At 43.5% G+C, this 22741-nt stretch overlaps 1 protein-coding gene across 1 annotated transcript in view; it reads right to left on the minus strand.

Annotated features, from left to right (window-relative positions):
• Positions 1-22741, minus strand: part of enpp6 (ectonucleotide pyrophosphatase/phosphodiesterase 6) — a 34830-nt gene that overhangs the window by 3419 nt on the left and 8670 nt on the right. The window contains exons 2-4 of the mRNA XM_026369432.1: positions 21622-21801; positions 17756-17867; positions 59-200 (exon numbers count right to left, since the gene is read on the minus strand). Coding sequence (XP_026225217.1) covers positions 59-200; positions 17756-17867; positions 21622-21801 — 434 coding nt within the window. The remainder of the gene's footprint in view (positions 1-58; positions 201-17755; positions 17868-21621; positions 21802-22741) is intronic.

Below are 22741 nucleotides of genomic sequence, written 5' to 3' on the forward strand. Positions count from 1 at the left end.
AAGTATAGCAGTATAATTGACATTGTAATGACCAGTAATAATCAGTAACATGACTAACTTTGATTTTACTGTTGAGCGTCTGCATGGCGATGTCAAGTTGTTGCACAGCTGTTCTGACCTGATGAGAGTCTGGGCCGAAGTGATGGCCCTCCACGTCTATTTTTTCATAATATACAGCTGCCATGTCTGCCTGGCCTGACCTAAACACACACACACATTAAGTTTTCATGTGTCACTAGCACATAAAAACATGTGATTGGCATCTGCTCTAGTTTTAAGGGAACTAAAGATTTGTGAGATGCCTATACACTGTGTTTTCAGCATCTTTTACTGTAAGCCTATTGCTTTTTAAGAAACTAAGAAGAAGAAAGAAACAGCCTTTATTTGTCATATGTCACATTTACATGTTACAATGAAATTGGTCATCTGCATTTAACCCATCCCCCTGGGGGGAGCAGTGGGCAGCTACATACAGCGCCCGGGGAGCTAGCGTGGGGTGTCTTGCTGGTGTCTGTGACGGGGTTTGAACCCCGAATCTTCTGTAACTAAGGCCAATGATCTACCCATTGAAGATAAGATAGACTTTATTCATCCCACAATGGGGAAATTCTTTTGTCTACAGCAGCAAGGTGACATTAAATAGGACAGTATAGAAAAGCAGTATAGCGTGGCCAGCATTAATATTAACTACACAAGAAAAAATCAAATAAATTACAAGACAATTAATTTATTCATCAATTACACACCAAACAACGATAATATAACCAGTTAACACCAGTATAAAAACAAATGAAAGAAACAACAACAGCAACAACGAATGAAATACACCATGTAGGTATAGTGTGTCACTGTAGTACTGTGTTGTATAGTCTGATGGCTGTGGGGAGGAATGACCTGCGGTAGCGCTCCTTCTTGCACTGTGGGTGTAACAGTCTTGTGCTGAAGGAGCTGGTCAGAGCCTCTACAGTTTGGTGGGGGGGTGGGAGGGGTTATCCATGATGGATATTAGTTTAGCCAACATCCTCCTCGATTGACTCCAGTGTGCAGCCCAGGAAAGAGTCGGCCTTCTTAACCAGTTTGTTAAGTCTCTTTCTGTCTCTGCCTGTACTGCCCCCTGCCCAGCACACAACTCCATAAAGGACTACTGAGGCCACCACAGTGTCATAAAAAGTCCTTAGCAGCTGTCTGCACACACCAAAAGACCTCAGTCTCCTCAGCAGGTGAAGGCGACTCTGGCCCTTCTTGTACAGAGTGTCCGTGTTGTTAGACCAGTCCAGTTTATTGTGAACACCCAGGTATTTAAATGTGTCCACAGCCTCAATGTCTGAGCCCTGGATGTTCACCGGTAAGTGTGGTGGAGGGGATCTCCTGAAGTCAAGAACCTGCTCCTTTGTCTTGCTGGTGTTTAGGATCAGGTGGTTATTTTCACACCAGCCCACAAGTCAGAGATTACCCCCCTGTACTCTTGCTCGATCCTCTCCATAGCCTTCATCAGGTGGGAGGTTAAGGCGACTGGTCTGAAGTGGTTCAGCTCCTTAGGATGAGGTACTTTTGGAACTGGAACCAGGCAGGAAGTCCTCCAGGGAACTGGTACTATCTCCAGGCTGAGGCTCATGTTAAATATGGACAGGGCCACCTCACAGAGCTGGTCTGCACACTCCCTGAGGAGCCTGGAGCAGATGTTGTCAGGGCCTGTTGCTCTCCTGGCCTTTGTCCTCCTTAACTCTCTCCTAACCTGGTTCAGAGTGAGGCAGAGGGGGGTGGGCGGTGGCTGGTCTGGAGCTGTGGGTTGTTGGGGAGGTCCCTTTGTTGCGGTCGGAGGAAGGGCAGAGTGGACGACTTGGTGCTGACGTGTGAACAGCTGCAGCTGGGAGGAGACACCTGGACTGGAGCCGTGTGGATGGAGAGTGGGGGCTGGGCAGAATCATATCTGAATGAACAGGTTTAGTTCATTTGCCCAGGATTGGTCACCTGTGACCTGGCGACCATTTCCAACCTCACCGTGGCCTGAGATGTGTTTTAGACCTCTCCACACATCACGGACGTTGTTCTGTTCCAGGTGATGCTCCAACTTCTTCCTGTAGCTGTCTTTGCACCTTTTTGCAAAGACAGATTTTGTATTTAAAATCCCTCTGTACTCTGCGCAGTTCCTCCTTGTCCCCTGAGAGAAAGGCCCTCTTCTTCTCATTTAGTAGGGCCTTCAGCTCAGGAGTGACCCAGGGCTTATTGTTCAAGAAACACAGCACTGTCTTTGTTGGCACGGTGTTTTCCACACAAAAATGTATGTAGTCCGTGATGCAGTGTGTGAGACTGAATGTCCTCCCCATGTGGACTGTAGAGAACGTCGCAGTCTGTGGTGTTAAAACAGTCCTTTAGTTTCTCTGTTGCCTCAGTCCAGATCTTCACCGTTTTAACCTGTGGTGTCTGCTGTTTCACCACTGGAGTGTAAGCAGGGGAGAGGTGAATCAGGTTGTGGTCAGAGTGTCCTAAAGGGGGGAGGGGGGCAGAAGTATTATTCCAGAATGGTAATCACGTTATGGCGCCATGGATGGCTGCCACAGTGTTTTGGTGCACTCTTCTTTTTATGCTTTTGTCACCTAATCTTGTTTCCTGCCACAGCTTGTGCTGTTGCGTCTCCGCCGGCGCGGATTACGCACTGTGCTTCCCGGAATATTCCTCTCCAACGTGCGCTCAAATTGACGAAATGACACTGCTGCTGAACAGAAATAGGGACTTTTCCACGTCCTGTGTTCTGTGCTTTATGGAAACTTGGCTGTGTGACCTCATACCGGACTCTGCGCTCCAGCTGAGTGGATTTCAACTTCACAGAGCGGACAGGCACAAGGACCTTTCCGGCAAATCAGTGGTGCTTATCGTGCCGTCCCTCGCGCTGCACTGGGGCAGTCAGACCACATCATGGTCCACTTGATTTCGGCATACAGGCAGAAATTAAAACTCTGCAAACCTGCTGTGAGGACAACAGAGAAGTGGACCAGTGAGGCTGTGGAGGAACTACGGCAGTGTTTGGACTGTACCGACTGGGACTTTTTCAGCTCTGCCACTAATAGTCTGGACAAACACACGGATGCTGTGACGTCATACGTCAACTTCTGTGAGGATAGCATCATCCCATCACGCACCAGGGTGACTTACAACAATGACATAACCTGGTTCACATCCAAACTCAGACAGCTGAGGTCTAACGAGGTCTAACTCTAAAGAGGCTGCATTCAGGAGTGGGGACAGAGACAGCTACAGAGAGGCCAAGTACAGATTTAGCACGGAGGGGAAAAAAACAAACTCAGTGTACGGTGAGAGAATGCAATAACAACTCTCAGCCAACGACTCTGCTTCTGTCTGGAAAGGGCTTAAGGCCATCACCAACTACAAGCCCAGAGCCCACCACTCTGAAAACGACCTGCGTCTAGCCAACAGTCTGAACGAGTTCTATTGCCGTTTTGACAGACCTCAAAGGGCTGTAATGTCTTTGAGGTGGGACAAGACAGGTGCTGGACCCCTTGCAGTTCACCTACAGGGCCAATAGATCTGTAGACAATGCTGTAAACATGACTCTCCACTTCCTCCTCCAGCACCTGGACTCCCCAGGATCCTATGCCAGGACCTCAGCTCTGCTTTCAACACTATTGTTCCATCTCTGCTCCAAGACAAGCTCTCTTAGCTGAACATGCCAGACTCACTGTGTAGGTGGATTACAGACTTCCTGACATACAGACGGCAGTTTGTGAGGCTGGGGAAGCATGGCTCAGACTCCCGGACCATCAGCACTGGATCCCCCCAAGGCTGCGTCCTCTCTCCTCTGTTATTCTCCCTATACACAAACAACTGCACATCTGGACACTCGTAAAGTTCGTAGACGACACCACCCTCATTGGCCTCATCCCTGATGGAGATGAGTCAGCCTACAGGAGCGAGATTGACCGTCTGGTGTCATGGTGCAGCTTGAAAAACCTGGAGCTCAACGCTCTCATGACAGTGGAGATGACAGTGGATTTCAGAAGAGAACCAGCCCCCCTCACCTCTGTCATCCTCTGTAACACCCCGGTCACCTCTGTTGAGTCCTTTCGTTTCCTGGGCACCACCATCACCCAGGAGCTCAAGTGGGAGCAGAACATCAGCTCTTTCACCAAGAAGGCTCAGCAAAGGCTATATTTCTTGCGGCTTTTACTGCCATCATCGAATCCATGCTCACCTCCTCCATCACAGTCTGGTTTGCTGCAGCCACTGCCAAGGACAAGGCCAGGCTGCATAGAATCATAAGCTCTGCAGAGAAGGTGACTGGCTGCCTCCCATCACTCCGGGACCTGTACGTCTCCAGGACCCAGAGACCTGCATCCAGGATTGTAGCTGATCCCTCTCACCCCGGCCATGCACTATTTCAGCCTCTCCCCTCTGGCAAGAGATTCCGGTCCATCCGGACCAGGACCTCATGCCACAAGAACAGTTTCTTCCCTGCTGCTGTCAGCCTTCTGAACAGTTCCCCAATTCCCCCTAGATAAATTCTGCACAACCCACCCCTCCCAGCTGACTACGAATATTCATATTTATGTTCATATACATATCTGCATTAATATTTATGCTCATACTAATTTTCACAGCCACAACAATATTTTTCTCATAATTATTATTGTGCCTTCTGACTCTGTATGTCCCTCTTTTTTTTTTTTTCTTTTTTTTGTTTTCCTTCTATTCGCTTATGTCTGCACCTAACATCCCGACAAATTCCTAGTGCTGTAAAATGCCCTTTATAGCACCTGGAAATAAATTGTTTCTGATTCTCAGTTTTATTGTCCCTTGTGTGGCAGTTTATATACTGGGTGAAGGTGGACAGGGTGACGGAGGCACGGTTAAAGTCCCCAGAGATCAGAATCAGGGCCTGCGGGTGTTGTGTGCAGCTAGGACAGGGTGCTGTGCACGCGCTCACAAGCAACAGCGGCGTCGGCTGATGGAGGGATGTAAACGATGACTACCAGTACATGGGAGAACTCCCGTGAAAGGTAGTACGGCCGAAAGCTGATTGCCACCACTTCAATGTCCCTGCTACAGTGTTGTTCTTTAACACTAGGACTACTGACTTTTCTGGTCATACCTAGAAGCCCGGCAGTGTGGTCAAATGACAATCTGGCCCCCTGTGGACAGCTGCTTTTATTATGTAAAGACGGTCGTTACAGGCACACGTCGGGGTGGGGGCAGATTGGGGGGAGGGCTGTTGCTGACTCACCACAAGAGGAAGGGAGGCCGGCTGAAGCTCTGCCTCACCAAGATATCTTATGGAGACATCCACACACATCTTCTTCTTCCTTCTCCAAAGCAGGATGACAAGTCGTCTTTGGTGTTTTATCCGTTCGTCACATAACAAATACATAGAACTAACGAACGGATCCACACAGTGTGACACGGAGCGGGACCGGACACCGTAACACGCCGTCGAAGCAGTTCTCCAAAGCGGGACGACAAGTTGTCTTTGTCTCTAGTGACACCGACATGTGCCGGTAACGACCGTCTTTACATAATAAAAGCAGCTGTCCACAGGGGGCCAGGTGGTCATTAGGTATATTGTCATTTGACACGTCTGTCGTAGTTCCAGTGTTAACAGTGATGTGGTCTGGGTTACACCTTTGGCGTCGCCAAAAGACGCCGCCGCCGTCTTTCTTCTTTACGCTCTGCGCCACGCTCCGGTCCGCCCGCACCAGCGTAAATCCGTTGATGGAGACCATGGAGTTTGGTGTGTCTTGGTTGAGCCACGTCTCGGTGAAGCACACCAGGCTGCTCTCCTGGTACACGCGCTGCAGACGCGTTAGCGCCGTTAACTCGTCCGGCTTGTTAGAGAGAGAGCGGACGTTTCCCATATATACAGATGGTAGGACTTGTACCTTCGTCTTCTCTCCTGGCGTTTAACTCCAGCTCTGAAGCATCTTCGTTTTTTCCGTATCTCTGCAGGAATCTCTGGCTTTTCAGCGTGGAGAAACTCGGCTCGGCTCAGAGCTAACAGCTGGTCTCGAGTGTAAACAGTGGAACTTCAACCTAAAGGCTTCCCCCCAGGCAGGCTCAAAAAGTTGAAAAAAGATCATAAAACAAAGTGCAAAAATAGTGAAGTGTGTGCCCTTTGTCGCAGGACTCCATTTGGATTTATATAAAAAACACAAATAAGGTGGAAGAAAACATTAAAAAACGCAAAGAAAAGAACACAAAAAGACAAAGCTGCTGAGACTTGATACCACACAGGCCGCAACTATTTTACAACTCCTGTCACAAAAGAAAAAGAAAAATCAAATCAAAATAAACATTCAAATGTTGACTTTTTAATGTCAGAGCTCTCTCGCTTTTGTCCTGAGGTAGACTGCACCAGAATCATGTCAAGTCTAATTACAGATGAGATTGTTTTGCAAAGACTCAACATCAAATGCACAAAAAATTAATTCTTGCTTGTTTTGCTCTTTCAGCATGGGCTTGGACACTGTTTATTGTCATTTAACATAGTTTGTCCCTAAGTGGAAAGAAGAAGAAGCCATACCTAACTGGGTCTGTGGGTACATTTCTGTGTGTTTTTGTCTGAGAATGATCTGGGAGGAGATGCACAGAGTAGAACCTCCTTTTCTTTTCTCTCCTCTCCTCTCCTCTCCTTTCCTATCCTATGCTCTAGTCTATCCATTCAAAGCTACCATTGCATGTCATTAACTTTGTTATATCTCTGTCCCGTAGTTGTGCTTCCTCCTCTCTGTCTCCCACCCTAACCGGGGGTAGGGGTGGGTGAAATGACAAATGGCCGCCCACCCCCAGCCTGGTGCTGCTGCAGGTTTCTTCCTCTAAAGCATACGTGTCAAACTCACGGCCACATCCGGCCCGGCGTGTAACTATATCCGGCCCGCGAGATCATTTCTATATTATTGTTATTAATGTCCCGGCGATATGAAGCGCTGGTAACACAATAAACTACAGATCCCATAATGCAGCGCTTCAGCTGCCTTGCCGAACACATTCCGCGTTAATCAAGTTTAGCTTATGATGCTGCAAGTTATTGCGAAGCCAGCCCTCAGGATGCCAAGTAATGTTGAACCATATCGGCACAACGGTGCTCGCAAATACGCACTTTGCTGATAAACTGAGTTCTCACGGAGCTTTGGTGACTTTGACGAACAAGAAAATAATTTTGAGTTGCTTCGCAACCCATTTGCCGTCTATGTGGAAACTGCACCTGTGCAGATTCAGATGGAGCTGATTGAGCTGCAGTTTAATGACTGAAGGTAAAGTAGGACACTGCAGGACCCGCACAGTTTATTCACTCCATTCCCACAGAAATGTCCCAGCTCCGTCCACATGGGGCTCGAACCTTGTTTATGTTTGGTAGCACAAATCTTAGTGAGAAGCTCTTCTCAGTGATGAAGACTAACAAAACAGCACACAGGAGTCGTCTCACTGGTGAGGACCTGCAGTCCATCCAGAGAATCTCCACAACACAGAACCTCACAACAAATATAAAAGAACTTGACAACAAAAGATGCAGCTCTGATAAAATGACATAAGAGCAAAGACTGAATGATTTGATTTGTTATTGCTGAAAAGCACACATTTTATTTATATTTCCAGGTTTTGTTGTGCAGCATGTTCATATTTTGAATTTGTATAATTTGACAGGATATATTTTTATGGAGAGCAAAATCTTTTGGGATATTTAAAATTTAAAAAATTTAAAGTTTATTTTTTTATATAAAATGACATAAGAGTAAAGAAATTTGAATGTTTGTTCTTTTAATGTTTACTTTATTTCTAACTTGTATAATTTAGACAGGATATATTTTTATAGAGAGCAAAATATTATAAGTTATTTAAGGTTTATGTTAAAAAAAAGTTACGTTTTAAAAGTTTTAGTGTGTTCAATAAATGTGTATCCCGTTCGGCCCGCGGCCTAAAGTATGTTTACGATTTTGGCCCCCTGTGCAATTGAGTTTGACACCCCTGCTCTAAAGGTAGTTTTTCCTCTCCACTCTCACCTCGCGCTTAAACTGTAAAGTGCCTTGAGATGACTTCTGTTGTGATTTGGCACTATACAAATAAAACTGAATTGAATTATCCATTATTTTATGGCTTTGTGTTTGTTAATACTTTCTAGATGCCCCATAATTAATCTCAACTATTTCCTGCTCAACATTTCAACAGCTCGATATAAGAACTTTATACATCATAAGGTGCTCTTTGGACCAGTTAAAGTGGAAGGACCTGTTATTGTTCTCTTCCTTCCAATTAAGATGGAAGGTCCTGTTAAGGTGCTGCCCTCCTGTCCACTGCATTCTGCAAACAAACAACATCTAGTGGTCTCTCACCTCACTTTTCTGGCGGTTAATATCAGCCAAGGCAGTCCATCTTCCCACAATCACGATCCAACTCTGTGCAATATGCATGCAGAAGGAATTTCAAGGTGTAATTAAACCTTTCAAGTGCACCATGGCTTTGAGCATGGTGACAGTGAATGTTGTTTTAGTTACATTTTTATTGAAAAATTGGTCCCTTGATCTGTTTCAATTATCTTCAGTATACCAAAAATGGAAATAAACTGCATCAGAGCAAAGCTAAGCAGTGCAAAGAGCTAGCCAAAAACAACTGGGAGCTTCCACATTATGTGCTGACACCAGCCAAAGCTGCACACAGGTGTCGTACACAGTACGCATGATCCTTCTCTAAGCTCTGTGCTGACAGAGCTCCTAAGTGAAGTCTTTGACCCATCCTTCTTCTTCTAAGCTAGTTGGCTCAACTGCTCAGGTGGGTCTAAACACACCTAGATGGTGGGAGGTCACCTCTGAACAGGAGGCCTTCACTTGACTCCGTATGTCCTGTATCACAGAAAGTAGAAGGAAACTACAATTAATTAATGGGTCTGAAAGTATCTCCCTCAGCTAACCCAACTCGACTGGGGTCCACAAGTGATGCACACCAACTTCATGTACTGTTCTGCCAACTTACTCATTTAGTCTTACCTACTACCACGTGTCCCAACTGAAAGAGAAACCAAAGCATTAAATTATGACAGCCCTTTATGTCCAATTCCAGTTGTAAAGCATCCATTTGGACATTTTTTTTCTTGTTTACTATGTTGGTCCTCTGCCATGATCAATGGCTGGAAATAATTTCTGTTATCCTGTCTGTGAGTTTTGTTTGTGTTTTGTTTCTCAATCTCCTGCCAGACCCATATATGGACTTCCTCTTCCTCCACTCTCGGGACTAATTACTGACTCGTTTCACCTGTGCATCCCTTTGCTTTATAACTTACGTCTTTGTACGTCTACTTTGTTAGTTTTGTCCTCATTAGTGCTTAGTTTTTCGTTGTAACTTTGTATTGTCTCGTCTGTATATTCTGTTCACGTTTGCCTGCCTTCGGCAGTTATTTTTGTTTGTTCACTTCGTAGCTACTTCTTATTCAGTGAGTTTATAGTTTTGTGCTAAGTGGTGCTCTGTTTGGTTAGCCGGTTCTTTGTGTGTTTAGTTTGTTACTTTGTATTTTGCCTGCACTTCTGCAGAGTTTTCAGTTGTCACTTTGTATGTATGTTTATGGTCTTGTTTGTACTTATCCACCGTGTTTTCGGGTCTCTTAATGTTGATACTTTGATACTTTGTTAGTTTATGGTAGTTCCCTGTCCCCCCTGCCATATTGTTAATAAATCAACTTTTGTTTTGTACTCGTTCTCCCTCGTCTGTTTGGCAGTCCGTAACCATTTCTTGCTATTGAGTTACGCGTTAATTTTTTAGCTTTTAGCTAAAAGGGTTCTGACAGGATCCCTGAACACCTAACGCTAAAGAGATAGTCTTTATGTGACGGATGGAGTAACGTGGCCTGCATGCTTTGTATCGGATTCAGTGGAGTCGGTGCCGGTTCTTAGCTGGTGCATATTTGATCATGGTTTGTGGTGTTTGTAGTTTTGTGTTCACAATGTTGTTGGCAGAGCTAGAGCACAGTATACAGTGATGTGTCTTGTGCTGGTGTCAGTGGCACAATGGAGTAGACTGGATTGAGGGAGAATGTAGTTACAGAGAGAGTCCAGCAGAGGGAGCATTGAGCGGCTGAGGTCATCGGGTCGCGTCGCTTCTCCTCCTTCACTCAATACACACATGAGCTGAGGAGAAGTTGTCGTGTGTTGCTCTCATCAATACCTCCCTTTTCAGGGCTTTTACATTTGGATGCACCGCTGGGATGAGAGAAGTGAGGCAGGTACCCTGCAATAGAAGGAACTCCCACATCGATCATCCCATAAAATTAACACAGGTGGTAGGAAGCACCTGAGGTGAATAGTGTTCACCAGGGAGCAGCAAAAGTCCACCGTAACTGAGAAAACCCTTCTTTCCATGAATTTGGTTGTGGCTCTCCTGCCAAGATGGATCCAGAAATTGAGAACCTGCAGTTTGAGATTAAGGGAGCTCTTTTCCAATTAACCGCAGACCAGCTGATGCAGATAAGTGACTTTCTTGAAATATCAGGAACAAGTAGAGCAAGGATAGCTGGTAAATCTTGTAATGCCCTTGTCTTATATATTATCAGACACGTTGAACGAGAAGAACTGAGTGAACTTGAAGATGAGGGCATGTCAGAGCTGTTGAGCCTAATGGACATGATAAAAACCTTGCAAGAACACAAAAGATAGGGATGAGCAGGAGAAATTGAAGAGTGAATTAGAGCAGCTGAAATTTATGGTGCAACAGGAAGAAATGGAAATGCACAAACTCGCTAACAGACAGCACATGACCAGCAATCAAACCGTCCCAGTTTGCACAACCCCAGCTTCTGCTAACAGTCCATCATGGTGAAAAGACTATAAAATCTCTGGCCAAATTGGTGAGCCTGGACAAAAGGACAGACTTACATTCTCTAGCCTGGCCTGCCAAATTGAGAATGGGTTGAGCAAAGGGTACCCTGAGTCAGAAATAGTGGATGCTGTCATCAGAGCTATTATAGAAGGTAAAAGTGATCTGTCTCTGCCTACTCTTAGAAGGATCCTCCGCTCACATTATCAAGAACGAAGTGCAACTGAGCTATACAAACAGTTAACTACAGAGGCCCAAGGTAACAAAGAGACCCCACAGAACTTCCTAATCAGAGCCATGGATTTAAGGCAAAAAATATTGTTTGCATCACAGGAAGCAGAATCTAGGCTAAAGTATGACCCTGCATTAGTGCAGAGCATATTCATGCACACTATACTCACAGGCTTGCAAAATGACAACATAAAAACTGATCTCCAGCCCTACTTGCTGCAACCAGCTACCTCTGATGAGTTGCTGTTAGAGAGGCTTAATATGGCATGTGCGAATGAGAAAGAGAGGCAGGATAAAAAGAGGCAGGCTGCACCACAGCGGCACCCTGCTGTCCATGCAATTCAGTCCACTGACTTAACTGGAGACAAGAAACTCACAAGCAAACAAACCATAACTATGCTGACCCCAGATGTGTTGTCTGACCTAAAAGAAATCAAAGCAGATATAGTACTGTTAAAGGATCTTAAGGCAGAAGTGTCACAAATTAGAGAGTCCATTCAGCAACCAGAGACTGGTCCTAAGCCTCATCCCCCTATTGGCAAGGAGATTGACAATCAGGCAGCCCACCATCAGCACTACTTTCGGCCCCAGTTCATGGCCTGGGATCAAGGACCCCCAGCTTTCCACCAGTCAGGTGGAGCTCCTCCAGGATACCAAGCTGTGGGTGGACCAAGGGTGACAGGGACTGCCCAGTTTCAGCAGAGATTTGCACCACAGAGATACCCAATGCCACGTGGAAGACCAAAATGTTTTGCATGCCAGCAGCGAGGAGAAAAAATACTGCCAGCATTGCTTTAGATGTGGAAGTAGTGAACATTTTCGTGCAGGTTGTAGGGGATACAGAGGACTTCCTAATGCTGAAAGAGAAATTCCTTTAAACGAGACACGGTTGCCCCCGAGGGACAGGGAGTGATCGGCATAGTCAGACTGTCCCAAAAGTGTACCAGCTGTGGAGGAACTGAAGAACGTAAGGTGTTTCAACAGTGTTCAGTGTGCAAAGCAACATGCTATTGTTCCAAGGAATGTCAGGTTAGTCATTGGCCCGAACATAAGAAGAACTGTAAATTGTTAATACGACCTAAGAAGAGAACGAAACAAATCCGGTAAGACGATGACCAACAAAAGGAGAAACATTGTGACAAAAGAACATTGTACAGTGACTGAACTTGTAGGGAAAAAATGTGTTGTCCACTGCTACTTACAAGGGAAGAAAACTCAAGTACTGTGGGATACTGGCTCCCAGGTGTCTGCAGTGGATCAGGTGTGGAAAGCTAATAACTTCCCAGACATTAAGTTGAGAGACATAGCAGAGATAGTCGACTCAGATGACCCCCTGCAGGTGGAGGCAGCTAATGGTACAGAGATGCCCTATGTGGGGTGGATAGAAGTGACTTTTAGACTAGCTGGTGACACTAAAGAGTTTCATGTTCCTATGTTGGTAATGAGAGGCAGTCAACAGCCACATCCTATTATTGGTTTTAATGTCATTGAACGTGTTGTTATTAACAGTCAAAAGAAGCAGACGAACAATGTAGATGAAGAGAAACTGATAAAAACTGTGACAACAGCTTTTCCCAACCTTAAAAGGGGGAAAGCTAAGGCATTCATTAATGCAGTAGACGTTGAAAGAACAAGTGAGTATTTGGTAAGAACAGCCTGCCACCAGATGAACATAGCCAGCCACAGCGCTGTCCAAGTAGAATGTAGGATTCGTACCAGGCCCTTTAAAGAAGACACCACCATGATATTTGAGCCTGATAGCAACCCCCAGTGGCCAGAGGGACTTGAGTTCTGTGACACGTTGGTGCAGGTGAGGAAAGGGGCACAGCGAAACATTATTTTGAGTGTACAAAACCCCACTGACCATGACATTATGTTGACAGGAAAGGTAGTTATTGGTACAGTACAATCATAGCTTAGCTGGGGAAACACACTCACCTGCTGATATTAATAGCATTCAGACCCAACACACTGAACATCAGGAAAATGGTACAGAGCCTTGGGACCCCCCGATTGATCTAAGTCACTTATATGAGAAACAGAGAAAAATAGTACGTGAGATGTTGAGGGAGGAGTCTAGCTCTTTTTCTCGGTCAGGCAATGATATAGGTTGTATTGAGAACCTCCAGTTGGAAATTTCCTTAAAAGATCCAGAGCCAGTAGTCCGGACTTACATGTCAGTCCCTAAGCCATTATATGAGGAAATGAAAGATTATCTGAGAGACCTGATCACGCAGGGATGGATAGAGAAATCCCACTCTTCCTATGCATCACCTGTTGTTTGTGTAAGAAAGAAATGTGGCTCTTTGCGTCTATGCATAGATTACAGAGAGCTCAACCGTAAAACTCACCCTGACAGACAACCCATTCCCAGAGTCCAGGATATCATGGATGGCCTCGGAGGAAACACCATGTTTTCACTGTTAGACCAAGGGAAGGCATACCACCAAGGATTCATGGCGAAAGACGGCAAACATCTAACAGCTTTTGTGACACCATGGGGACTGTACGAATGGGCCAGAATTCCATTCGGGCTTATGAATGCTCCAGCAGCCTTCCAACGCTGCATGGAGGAGTGTTTAGAAGGCCTCAGAGACAAAATTTGTGTCCCATATCTGGATGATACATTAGTGTTTAGCAAAACATTTGAAAGTCACGTCAATGATGTAAGAAAAGTCTTGCAAAGGTTGAGACAGTCTGGAATTAAGTTAAAACCTAGCAAATGTGAGTTATTCAAAAGAGAAATCCGTTACCTGGGAAGAATAGCATCAGCAGAAGGAAATAAAATGGATCCCGCTGACACAGCTGCCATAAGGGTTTTGAAAGACAAAAACCCCAAAACAATTAGTGACTTGAGGCAGGTTCTTGGACTGTTCAGCTACTATCGCCAGTACATTAAGGACTTTTCTCGCATCGCCAGCCCTCTCTATGAGTTAACAAAAGGACCTGACCAAGGAACAATCTCACAGCCCAAGGGGAGGAAGTTGCACACTAAGGGAAATGCGAAAGTTGTGCCATCTCACACACCAATTGAATGGACAGACTCACACCAACAAACCCTGGAACAACTGATAAACTGTCTGGTTCAACCCCCTGTCTTGGCATTCCCAGATTTCTCCCAACCATTCATTCTCCACACAGACGCATCCAACAAGGGGCTTGGTGCAGTTTTGTATCAGAAACAGAATGGGAGACTGTGTGTAATTGCATATGGGTCTCGAACACTGTCAGCATCAGAAAAAAACTATCAATTTCATTCAGGTAAATTAGAATTCCTCGCTCTCAAATGGGCAATTACAGAACGATTCCGTGACTATTTGTACTATGCCCCCTTTTTCACAGTTTACAGCGACAACAACCCCTTGACTTATGTTCTGTCCACTGCTAAGTTGAATGCTACAGGAAGCAGATGGGTGGCTGAATTGGCTGATTTCAACTTTACTATTAAATACCGTCCTGGGAAAGAGAACATTGATGCCGATAGTCTGTCTAGAATGCCAGTAGAGGTAGAGAAGTTCATGAATGAGTGCACAGAGGAGATGTCTTATGATGCAGTGGGAGCGACGGCACAGGCTGTAGAGGCACAGCAAGAGTCAAATGCCGTATGGTCAATGGCCATCTCTGTCCATGCTGTGCTTGATTTCACAGACACTACCATTGTCTCAATAAGACCAGCACAGCTACAACAAGATCAGAAAAATGACATACATATTGGGCCAGTGCTGCAGAGTAAGTTGTCAGGAGTAAGGCCATTGCGTAAAGAACAGAAAAACTTCAGTCCTCAGAGTCTTTGTCTCATCCGTGAATGGGAAAAGCTGGAGATAGATGAGAACGGAGTCTTGTGGAGAAAGACAGCCCACAGAAAACAACTGGTGTTACCCGACCAACACAGGATCACTGTCTTAAAGGAGCTACATGAGCAGATGGGACACCAAGGTACTGACAGGACAGTATCACTGATAAGAGACCGTACATGCAGCGAGAAATTGAACAGTATGTACTGACCTGTGCTTGTCTAAAGCAGAAGAAACCAAGCCGTGAGACTAGGGCTCCTCTTACAAATATTGTCACCACACAGCCATTAGAACTTGTGTCAGTGGACTTTCTCCACCTCGATAGGTGCAAAGGTGGCTATGAATATATACTAGTGATTGTAGATCATTTCACTCGCTTTGCACAGGCGTACCCTACAACATCAAAATCTGGGAAAACAGTTGCTGACAAAATATTCAATGATTATGCTCTGAAATTCGGGTTCCCAGCACGCATTCATGATGATCAAGGAGGTGAATTTGAAAATCAGCTCTTTTCACAACTGCAACGTGGCAGGATCAAGAACAACCCCTTACCATCCACAGGGAAATGGACAAGTAGAACGTTTCAATCGGACTTTGATGCAGATGCTTAAGACCCTCACCGAGAGAGACAAGCTGAACTGGAAAGACTCTTTGAATAAGCTCACATTCGCCTATAACTGCACGCGTACAGAAGTAATAGGTTTCTCCCCATTTTACTTACTGTATGGCCGCTCACCAAGGCTACCTGTTGATATGATGTTTAACTTACCCATTGAAGCAGGGAGCTATAGTCAGCGTAACTATGTTGAACGGTGGAAACAAGGAATGCAGGAGGCATATGCTATTGCCCGAGAGAATTCACAAAAATCTGCCCAAAGAAACAAGAGGATTTATGATGGCAAGGTGAGGAGTTCAGTGTTGTACCCGGGTGACCGTGTGTTGGTGCGAAATATGACTCCTCGAGGAGGAACTGGAAAGCTAAGGAATCACTGGGAGGACAGCATTCACACTGTAGTCCGACAAGTAGGAGAGAATGCCCCCATTTATGAGCTGCGTCCTGAACATGGGAAGGGAAAGTCCAGAATTTTACACAGAAACCTCTTTTTACCATGTGATCACCTACCTTTGGACACTGAGGTGTGCCTGCCTACAACACATAAAAGGAAGACAAGCCAGACCAACAAAGCCAGCGAAAGTTCCAAGGATGAGGATGAGGATGATTATTACAGCATAGAGATGCCACATCAACCTATCGTTCAGAATCTGGAACCAGGGGGAGAGATGCCTGCAACTGCACATGATGGGATCCCACCTGACCTCAGTACACCTGCAGTGGAACCGTCCCAGGAAGAGGTGGATGATGACAACTCCTTGGAGCACAGGAATGTTCAGGGAACAAATTCAACTGATACTGAAGGGGGACAAGAATCACTCCCCACGGTAAATGTCAGCCAGGAAGAGGAGATGGACATGAGGTATCAGCGGCCCCAGAGACTTCGTAGGCCACCGAAGACACTCAGATACGACAAAATGGGAACACCATCCTGTTATACACTGGCTCCACGTCCCCTTTATACAAGGCATCCAGCTTGGGTACAGTCAGGACAACCATGTTATAATCAACAACTGTATCTCTATAGAACTTAGGATGGCCCTGCCTTGGACAGTTTAAACTGGTGGACTTACAGCAAAAGCCAAGTTTTGTTAATTATGTAGACATTACAACTTCACACTCATCACACACACTCAGAGGCGTAAAGTAAAGCCAAGTTCTGCTGTTATGGACATTGCACGATAAGAGACTTTATCACAATGACTGTGCTTGATTTAGGAAATGTGTATATGTACTCTGAACAATTCTCACATATCTACACGCATTGGACAAGTGTGTTTGATAGAGGAAATACCTGAATGTACTAAAAGAGTTCCAGTCTGTAAATTCACCTGCCACATGGGACTGAAAACGGAAGAACAAAATGTAACAAAAGAGTTCCAGTCTGTAACAAACCTGTTTGAACATGTTCTACCATATTTGATGACTGTTACGGTTAATGATGTTGAGGACAACATCTATTTTTGATGGGAAGTATGTGACAGATGGAGTAACGTGGCCTGCATGCTTTGTATCGGATTCAGTGGAGTCGGTGCCGGTTCTTAGCTGGTGCATATTTGATCATGGTTTTGTTTGTAGTTTTGTGTTCACAATGTTGTTGTCAGAGCTAGAGCACAGTATACTGTGATGTGTCTTGTGCTGGTGTCAGTGGCACAATGGAGTAGACTGGATTGAGGGAGAATGTAGTTACAGAGAGAGTCCAGCAGAGGGAGCATTGAGCGGCTGAGGTCATCGGGTCGCGTCGCTTCTCCTCCTTCACTCAATACACACATGAGCTGAGGAGAAGTTGTCATGTGTTGCTCTCATCAATACCTCCCTTTTCAGGGCTTTTACATTTACTCATACATAATGATGCTCTCATCATCTGGCGTTTGATGGATTAAATGGTGTCTGTTTGTTTGGTCATTTGGTTTGGGCTAATCTGAGAATTAGCCTTGCCAAGTGTAAGTTTGCTGAGGCAACAGAAATTTACCTTTGTAAAGTAGTTAGATAAGGTCAGGTTTGCCCTGTAAAGAGCAACCACCAAAAAAGAGCTGAGCTACTTTTTAGAAATGGTGGACTACTATTGGGGGGCTTTGCAAAAAATTCTCCGTGGTTACTTTCAAGTTATTTGTGGATGCTACTAATGCTGAAGCTGGCAAACTGGCTAATAAAAAGGGTGTAGACTAGGGTGTTGCGCATCAGTTCCACTAAGTGTGCAAGAAGAGAGCTGAAAGTGGTAGTCAAATCACAACATGAAAAGTCTTCTCCATGTAATGGAGACTAGCATCGCATCAAATGACGGTGCATGTCTTTGTGTTGTTACCTCAGGACGTTGAGAGCATTCCCTATCGAGTCTGTAAGGTTTTTCTCTGAGGGATTGTAGACATATTCTTCACAGAATGATGGATGGACACCCAGAATTTCCACCTCACAGCCTGAACACAAATACACACACAAAATTTGTGTATTGTGTAAAGAGAGTTACAGACACAGAATGGTAAAGTATTGAACATATTATCACTCAAGTAAAGTGGCAAGAAAAGTAGAATTACCTATATTTGTTTTAAAGTTTGTGTTCTTTATCAAAACTATAGTTCTGAATAAATACTGTTGATACTTACTGTTGAAATGAGTAATAGGTCCAACTTTACAACAAGTTTTAATTATTATAATTATCTTAGGCTTTGCTGTTAATCTACTTAAAAACTTCAACAGTATATTTCTGTAATTCTCAAATGCAGTACTTTGCTGTTATTTTTTTTATTTATTTATTTTTTTGGTGAAATGCCTTATAACAGTATTTTACAGTATTTATACTTTGAGGAGAGAAAACAGTACTTTACAATATTTTTGCAATGCATCTTGGGAACATAAGCAACTGTACTTAACCCACATGCTTGAGTCAACAATCCAGTTTGAATTTTCACCTATCTTCATCCTTCAGATTAATAGGTAAGTGGCTTTTGTTTTAACTTGTTACCATTAGCAAAGTGCACAACATTTCCAAGCTAACTTTTCCAAGTTATATTGTGCCATGAGAGGTAAAGCTCTTTAAAATTGCTAAATGGTAAAACAAATCGATAAAGACAAAAACACTTTAATTTATTTCATTCTTTTTCAAATGAGGAATGGTAATAACTTTTCTCTTTCTTTAGTGGCAGTTATGACATTGCAGACTGGCACTGGACATCTGATTGTCATCCTGCAAATTGTAGGGTGAGCTTGAATTCACTTTATCTTAGATAAACCTTTGCAATGGGCACATCTCCAGACATTGCCTATTCTAACTGCCTAACTTGAATGAACATAACTGTTTGTGTAGGTTTGCTAAGCTTATTTGCTAAAATTAGCTTGCTTGCTAAAGAAAACTACCAAAACTTGACTTATAAAGAAACCAGTGTCACGTTTTGTTTTTGCTTCTGTTTTCAGAGACAGAAGTCATCACTTTGGACCTGCAAGTGTTGCCTTCCCTCACCCCAGCAATCAGCACTACATCAAAGGCTTTCCTGCTCCAGTCCATCAAGTGCACTCTCTCATTAATTGAGGTGTAGTGTAGTTTAATAGTAAGGAGTAAGAGTTATGAAATAAGCACAGTTAATTTTACAGTAAGATAATGGCAATTGTACTGCCACTTATTTACTTTATTTTAAAAGTAGAAACTTCAAGAAGCATCTCTCTCTCTCTCTCTAACATCAGACAGTGACAGCAGGCCTCAGTTCAGTCTACAGTCACACAATCACTGAATCTCCTGCCTATTTCTCCCGGGTCCCCTCTCCCCCCGGAAGTACACCTGACGTCACTCAACTATGTACACTACACAATAAAAGAACCAACCAAGAGAACCACACAGCACATAACAACAGCAACTGGAACAGGAGCATCAACCACCAAAGAACAATGTGCTTTACCTCTGGGTCGCTACAATATAGTTTTCTGTTCTTAATAATGTCAGGTGGGCAAGACAAACTTTTATATGCATTTATTGGTGATTGTCTGTATTTAATCATCTCTTATTGTTTAACCATTTTTTTTCCTTTGTATGTTTGTTTTTAGCTCTATCTGGCATTGATACAATTTTGAATGTGATTAAAGTCAGCAAGATGACATCTTCTTTAGCTGCTGTAGTTATACGGATCTAGTATCTGGCCATAATAGTTTTTCATTGAGAGAGAGTGTAGCAGTCTGAAAATTTGTTCTAAAAACAAACTTCAACAGGTCCAGAGTACAGTACAGGAAGCAACAACTGAGCCACTAGTTTTACATTAGAGTCATCCCTGATTTGAGGTAGAACAGTGTAGAAAGACTCTCACACACCTGGATTGTCATTAAATTTATTCTTGTTGAGATTTTCTATATAAACTGGCAGAATTTCCTAATATCAGAGGATGTTTGAGATTGATTAACTAGTCGGAAAGCTGGTTTGACTTTATTACACCAAATTTAATCTAAACAAATCAGTGACATTAGCTGTGCTTTCCAGAAGGCTAACAATGGAAGTATTCATGCAGAAAGCATACTTCACACTGCCATTACCTACCACCTCTCAAACAACTAGACTGGCCCCCTCTGCCAAGCTGCTGACAGCCGGCACATTCTTAACTGCATGCCAGTGTCAGCCACATTTACTTTCACATTTAGCTATTTGGTAGACGTTTTTATCCAAAACGACTTACAAGTCAGTTATAAAGCAACGAATATCTAACCCAAGAAGACGAACTTTAAAGTAAAGTGCTCTAGAAAGAGCGGTTTCAGTTGTATGGCGTTGTATAAGCAATTTTTTTAAGTGCAGAAAAATATTTAAGTGCAGAGAAAGATTCTCATCTTTCAAGTTTTTGAAAGATGAGAGTGAGGCAGCTGACCATGCAGAGGTTGATAGGTTGTTCCACCATTGTGGAACCACAGAGGTGAAAAGTTTTGTCTAGGATCTTTTGAGGTGAGGTGAGGGAAACATGTTTGCTTGCAAATTGCAGGGAGGGATAGGGATTGTAGACCAGAATAAGGGAATTCAGGTAAGCCAGTGCTGTTGACTTGACCACTTTGTAGGCAAGGGTCAGGGCTTTAAACCTGATGCGGGTAGCTACGGAAGCCAGTGTAGAGATCTGAAAAGTGGTAGCATCCTTTTTGGCTGAAAATGGAAGCCAACATTTTTGATGGGCACAATGGCCAACTGAGCTGGTTGCCATGCCACTTAACTAAATTACACCACAAGCTACAGCCAGTTGAACACTGAAAAAAGGTAAATGCTCAGACACACCAAAGCATGTGCTGCGCCACCCCTTCCACTCACCATCCACACCATCCAGTAAAAGTAAGTGAAACTGAAGATAGTAATGCTCATCCTACTAAACTTTTCCAGTAATAGAACACTGGCCTAAACAAAAGAAATAAAGTGTGAGATGAGGTGATTCAGGAAAGACAAACAAAATGACAGTATGTTGTCTACTAGTATGTTGTCTAGTATGTTGAATTCATGTTATACCTTTTTTCTCTTTTCACACCTAGTAGTCTACTGGTAATTTGACTTCATCACTGCTGGTAGCACACACCCAGTTACTTAATTCTTACAGTTAATTCTGTATCAATCTCAAAATTAAAAATCAATCTCAAAATTCTGTTGAAATTACAATAGTCTATATCAGGAACCTACTATAAAAAAATGTTTTGCTGTCTCAAGACAGAAAGAACTTCTCCACTATATCATAATTAAGATAAATCTAAATCATTACTGCTTATTTCAATGTCCCTCTCTTGTTTGGCCAGCAAGAAGGTTGCAAGTCATCCGTCACCTTAACTGCTTTTCCTGCTAAGGGTCACATGGATCTCAGTTGGGTTCATGGCCAATCCCAGGTTTAGATAGGTAAAAGGCAGGGTAAACCCTGACTAGCTGCTGGTCTATCACAGGGCTGAGTCCTTGTTAATTTGATAAGGTTACAGGTTAACTACTCTGTCTTTCTCTGCTTACATCTCTTCTAAAATTTCTCCTAACTTTAAGGGTCGATGTGGTCAAAAATATATATAGTATCACAAAAATCATAATTAAATCACCCCACGCATTTTGGCAGCATTCAGGACTCAATGCTCAACCCAGTCTTTAAGCGTAAAAATATGGGTGATGTTTATGAGCATGTAAAAGTTGATTTTCAAGTTTGCAAAATGCCACCCCAATCATTTATCAGTATATGTGCTTACCAGGCCAGAAGTACATGAAAACATTTTTTCCCAGTTTCTGCAAGGTGACCCATAATGGTTCTGATCCATCCCACCAAAGAGGCAAATGGCTGTCAGGATTGGTCCCAATCAGAAATTCCTTATTGGACACTGCATCCCACATGTAGTTTCCAGTCATCTGATGAACATCACAATGACGACCTGACAAAAAAATTTAACACAAATAACAATCCAAATCATAGTCTATTTCTCTGCACCACAGAAAAAGCAACTAGAAGGTTGTTATCAGTTGACCACATTGTCACATTTAGTTTTAGGAAATGTCCCCTATTTTTTAAATACAAGTGATTTCTATTTGTGAAGTGTTTTAAAGAGTTATGTTTTCAGGAGGAAGATGTTATACTTGTGTGGGCAAATTTGGGATCAAAACAATTATTTGCAGTTTTGACAACCACATTTTAGCCTGTCCTCAACCTCCAAAGGGCTGTTTGAATGGATTGAATGTCAATGAATGCTGTCACTCTATAAAGAGAAGAGCAATAGTGTGTGTGTGTAGCCAGTAATTCTTTCAAAGCGAGAGTATGCTCCATGAAAACACTTGGGTCAGCACATCATCAAAAGGCAGGCTTCGAAGCTCACACCCAGTTGGCTATGATGAGCTGTTTTTTTTTAGTCAGGGACTTAGTAAGGGAAGTGCAGTGTGACATGCAACATACACACACACACACCTCAAATATGATACTTATTTATTGCAAGGTACATATTCTTTTAACCAATTCAATGTTGCCAAATAACCTATTGTAATTAATAGGTAATACATCCCAGGAGCATTGGTTTGCATAATTCAATAATTCAGTTTTCTGAATCTGTCAATGACCCATTATCCATATACTGTAATGTTGCTGCTGGCTCCATTGTGGAAGAAATAGTTTCAGAAATGCGTATAGTCATGTAGGAAATAGTTTGATAAAGTTAACCTTCAGAAAAAACACATGGTGCAACACAAGCAACCAGTGTCAGGACTGGCCAGTTGACAATATTTAATATATAATAGTACATCCATATGGCAGTAATAAATCAGATGTTTCTGCCAGAGAAAATTAGAGTATCATGAACAGAAACAAAAAAAGTATTTCTGTTA

Source organism: Anabas testudineus, chromosome 10 (genome assembly GCF_900324465.2).
Source record: "Anabas testudineus chromosome 10, fAnaTes1.2, whole genome shotgun sequence".
In the NCBI taxonomy this organism is placed as follows: Eukaryota; Metazoa; Chordata; class Actinopteri; order Anabantiformes; family Anabantidae; genus Anabas; species Anabas testudineus.